The sequence below is a fragment of the Belonocnema kinseyi genome, chromosome 6 (assembly GCF_010883055.1).
Source record: "Belonocnema kinseyi isolate 2016_QV_RU_SX_M_011 chromosome 6, B_treatae_v1, whole genome shotgun sequence".
NCBI classification, from domain to species: Eukaryota; Metazoa; Arthropoda; class Insecta; order Hymenoptera; family Cynipidae; genus Belonocnema; species Belonocnema kinseyi.
This window is the reverse complement of record NC_046662.1, coordinates 113,350,314-113,355,116: the sequence shown is the minus strand read 5'-3', so window position 1 is coordinate 113,355,116 and position 4,803 is coordinate 113,350,314. Positions and strand designations below refer to the sequence as shown.

The 4,803-nt window shown below is 35.6% G+C and overlaps 1 protein-coding gene across 2 annotated transcripts in view; it reads right to left on the bottom strand.

Moving 5' to 3' along the window:
• LOC117174161 (major facilitator superfamily domain-containing protein 6) overlaps positions 1-4,257 on the bottom strand; it is a 263,255-nt gene extending 258,998 nt beyond the window's left edge. For both annotated transcript variants that reach the window (XM_033362978.1, XM_033362979.1), the window contains exon 1: positions 3,674-4,257. In XM_033362978.1, coding sequence (XP_033218869.1) covers positions 3,674-4,080 — 407 coding nt within the window. In that variant the 5' untranslated portion in view covers positions 4,081-4,257. The remainder of the gene's footprint in view (positions 1-3,673) is intronic.
• Between the last annotated feature and the right edge of the window lie 546 nt (positions 4,258-4,803).

The following is a 4,803-nucleotide window of genomic DNA, read 5'->3' as shown; positions in this document are numbered from 1 at the left end:
CCGACCGGCAATCGTGCACCTTCGAGTTTTCAAATTCAGAAGAGGAGAAATGGGTTGCGCGCGCAACTCAGTCATTTACAGCGTCTCCTACTATATTCACACAGCATAGCCCTGTCGTAGTATTGGACCACATCTCGTTTCAAATCTGGGCTCTAGAGTCTAGACCACCCGTTGTTGCATAGCCATCCAGAGGCCCCACGAACTATGTTCACCATAAGTACACTCATGGTGGCGATTTACTACTTCCCAGGCGCAAAATGCATCAATTTCTAATCAATTGGAATAAAACGAGTACCAGGCCATTTTTCGAAAAACTATCTCTGTCCAAGGCTGTATTTAGGCATTTATATTCTGTGGTTAAAATATGAAATCATACAATTCAGAATTTTAGGAGAAAGGCTGTTTTGGGTAATACATGGTATAATTTTCGAGCCTGAGGAAGCGCCTGAAGCCTCTATGGCGAGTGCAATATACAGTTCAGAGTCGAATTGTCGTGGTAACTCGACATACAAACTGACCTTAAGGCCACGTGACGATAGGGTCACGTGACCAAACTTGGTCTTCGATTTTTCTTTCCCAACTTACGTCTAAACGAAATGAGGTATCGCTTTGAAAGTTTGGGAAATGAAAGAGGAGGTAATAAAGTCCATGTCTCTGCTTTGTTCCGGTGAAATTTTGAGAAAAATTTTTTTTGAAGAAAATACCAGTGAAAGTTTTCTTTCCCAACTTACGTGCACACGGAATGAGATATTTTGTTAAAAATTTGGCACGATAAATAGAAGGCATGCAAGAATTTGTCTCTGGTCCTAAATAATTAGAATAGTGAAAAAAGTTTTTTTTTACTTTCTATTTTGGAGAAATACCGACTGTGCTGTCGTTGACACCCTGCAAGCAATTCGCAATGTTGTCAATGGACTAGTTATGGGGTTTTTATTTATCAAAGTAGGGCAAAACAACAAAAATCGCTCACGAACATTATGCACCAATAATGCAAAAACTAATGTTTGCACTTGAAATGCAAATAAACATATTTGGTCAGAGAAAGTTAAAAGTCAAACTTCTGCTGTAAAATCTACATGTGTCCGTCGATAATCATTATTTGCATAAATAAACTTTTTTCTTCCTCTAATTCTTTGCAATGCCACAAACGATCCTGTAATATTTATTAACATTCCCCGAAAAAAATTTCCGCGTTATTTAAACTTTTATTTTTCAATATGGGTGAAAAAATATTTATCTTAGGGCTGACTTGATCAGCTGTTACACTCATCACATGGCCTTAATGGTAGTGGCAAAGCAATAAGACTTTAACTCTCAAGTAATAAAGATTTTAGGGTTTAGGTTTCTGGGTATAAAAGCATAATAACAATAGGAAGTAAGAGGAGACTATTGATCAGAGACAAGACAGGTGAATTCTTAGAGTGGATTCGAGTTTTATCACTAAAATTACTTTTTCAAACATTTTAAAAACATTTCAGCGAGCTGAAAAATATCTCTACAACAAAACAAAAAAATAGCTATATTCTGATTTGTCGTAGGCTATACCAATTTCCAGTCGCCCATCAACATTTATGCAGTCACATTATTGTCACTGAATAATAATTATATGCATTATATATCAAAATGATAGAAAAATTAAATTAATTGAGACAAAACATACTAAAAAAGGTATTATCTATGAAATCAGAGAAGGTTGCCAACAATTGAGGGCGGGAGGGGGGAAGGTCCAAAAAATGTGATTCTCTTACCCTTTTGCCAATATTTATGGTTTTAGCCATGAAAAATAAAAATGTGAAAATGAAAAATTCAATTTTCCCAACAAACCACGCTAGCGATAATATGGTTTTTGTTTTAAAAGTAAAAAATGCCATAAGAGAATCGAAAATAGCAAATTATAGAGAAAAAATGCAAAATACGATAAAAGGTCTACCACAAAAGTTTCTCTTCTTAAAAAGATCTACGAAATGAATTTTAAAATGGAATTTAAGAATGCCGATTCACCCGAATTATAATCCTTTCAATCCGGGTTTCAATCGACCATCATACAGCCACCAAAATTTCGGGCACATGCACCACTGAATTATTTTTTTTTTTATCTGAACGAAATCTAATAGCTTATTTTTCTTATATGTAACAAACTCAGCCAGTAAATGTGGTTCCGATGGTTCCGATTAAAAAAGAAGAAACTTAATTTATCGATAGTTGCCTCACTCTGAGGGAGATAAATATTATTTTTACGAAGAATTCTATCTGTCGGCCTGTAGTCTGATGAAGCGATAACTTTCGAAGGAATTTTTTTTTGGTATACACTTGTATGGTCCAAAAGACAGATTAAATTCGTTATCTATTCTAGATTTCTACCACTAAAATTTTTGGTTTTAGTTAATTACCATACAAATTTCATCAATAAAATAATTAAAACAGAATTATCAAGATGTAGAATCAACTAGAAAAAAAGAATTCAACAACTTAAAAGATTTTACGGTGGTTCCATATATCTCGATAATAACGGACAATAAGGTAACAGACAGTTTTCAAACAAGGAATGTTTCTTATTTTGTTTGAAAAAGAAAAACGCTGTCAATCTTAGATTTGAAAGCTCAATATAACCAGATTTTAACAACTCTCTATGTAAGTTTTAATTTTCACCTCCTTCTTAAAATTGATATACCATTATGTTATTAATGTCACTACTTCTTTTTAAAACGTGACAATTGCGAGTGCTTTAAAGAACACATACAAACCTACTGACAAAAGATTACTTTCGGAAGACACATTGAGTGTTAACGTTTAAAATGGCAGTTTGTCATGATGGTGTTTTCTCTACAATATAGTCTTTAAATCTAACTAAAATGTAAAAGTTTCGTTAAATTAATCAATTATGAGAACGCCTGAACTCAAAACAGTATCTACACAATAAAAACATTAATGAAATAATATATTGCCTTAACTCATATTTTATTTCTTATTCTTAACCTAACCTAAAACAAAATTTGCCTTATTAATTCACCAAGAAATATGTTTTAATATTTTTTATCATTCTCATTTACCCAGTTATTTTAATTACAACAAACGCTAATATCGTGATACAAGTTCAAGCTGCCCATTTTCTCAACAGTGATATCGCGTTTTTAAATAGTGAACATTTTAAATGATTTGTTTGCGTAGCCTATTTCTCATTGATTGAAATTTAGAGAGTGTGTACAACGAAGTTCAAGGTCAGGATTTTACGCGCTCTAATAATATGGTCGCGTTTAATGTTGCACGCAAATAGTTTTACCCCGTGTAAGTCACATTTTAAATCATTAAATATAAGCCATGGCTGCGTGTGCTGAAATTTTGTTACAAGTAACAATTTTTTTGGTAAAAATAAGGGTAGCTGGAAAAGGGACAATGCCCCACATAGCATATTATCTTAGTAGTCATTTGGAAACTTCTCTCAAAGACTGAATCATAAATTCCTCCTCAAATGAGTTTAAAATCATAGAAGTAATAATCCCATGTAGCACACTTGCCAAAAAAACTAGGTCTGTCCCAGGGGTTTTCGGGAAAAGCATCGGTCTGAACCTCAAACAGGCCTGGCATTTTCGGTAAGTGTGCTTAGTGGGAATAAGCCGCATTTTGTCCTAAATAATAAAGAATGACCCAATTATAGAAAATATCACTCCCTCACCTGTCAGCGAGGGATCCCCAGAAGGGTGCACTAAAGAACTCGATGAATGGCCTGAGGCCAACAAGCAATCCACATTGACCTGCGTTCATGCCCATCTGCTTAAAGTAGACTCCCATGAGAGGAAAGAGTGATCCAAAGGCCGAGTAGAAAAAGAAGTAGAAGGTTTTGACAATGAGCATTTCCTGATCCACTGAACCGAAGAGATACTCGAGAATGTCGGTTTTACCACGTATTTTGTGCGTTGCCTCCTTGGGCTCGGGGTATAAATTTGGGTCGACCTCCCCCAAGGCCTGGGGGTCCACCATGGGCCTTGCTCCCGGCATCGAGGGCAGGTTTCTTCCGCCCATTCCCGAATCTGAGGCCTCTTCTGGTGGATGGTAGTAATCCTCGTGGCCATAGTTCTGCATGGTCGAGTCCTCGAGTTGAGAACAGGAAGTTGTGCGATTTCTTCTTTCGAGTAGTAACACTGACTCATACAAACTCAACCATCGGGCTTGTAAATAACGAAACACGCACTCACTACTAGGTCTCTTGCTCCTTTAAAATCCCTTTAACCAAGTGCCTAATCGATGACCGACAGCGAGATACCTTCTTCCCTAGTGAAATCGATAGACGACATGCTGCGCTCGCGCAAGACTCACATCCCCGTAGGGGTAGTATTCTAATCCCTCTGCAAAAGTGAAAATTTATATTCGATATAACGAATCTTCACTCTCTCGACAACTTGGAGTTTCCTTTGTCAATTAAGTATGTTTTGATGCTTAGGATAGTATATTGGTGGGTGGATTAATTTACTAATGATAATATACCAGTATTGTGTTCAAGGAATAAGTGTATAATTAAGGCGTGTGCTACAGTGCATTATGCGCCAATCCAATGCATTGACATGAAGCTAAAAAATTGAAATTCTTCAGTAATTCTAAGTTTTTTACCATAATTTTATAACTAGGCACATTTCCCTGCGGAGTAGTATACACATCATTCAGTTTATTTAATGTCCATTAAAAAAATATTCACATACATCTTGGTTTTGCCATCCCTTGATGCATGAGCACTAGAGGCATAAGAGGCTTTGTTCATAAAGATATATTTGAAAATCAATTTCATTTATATTTTATTTTAATTATTAT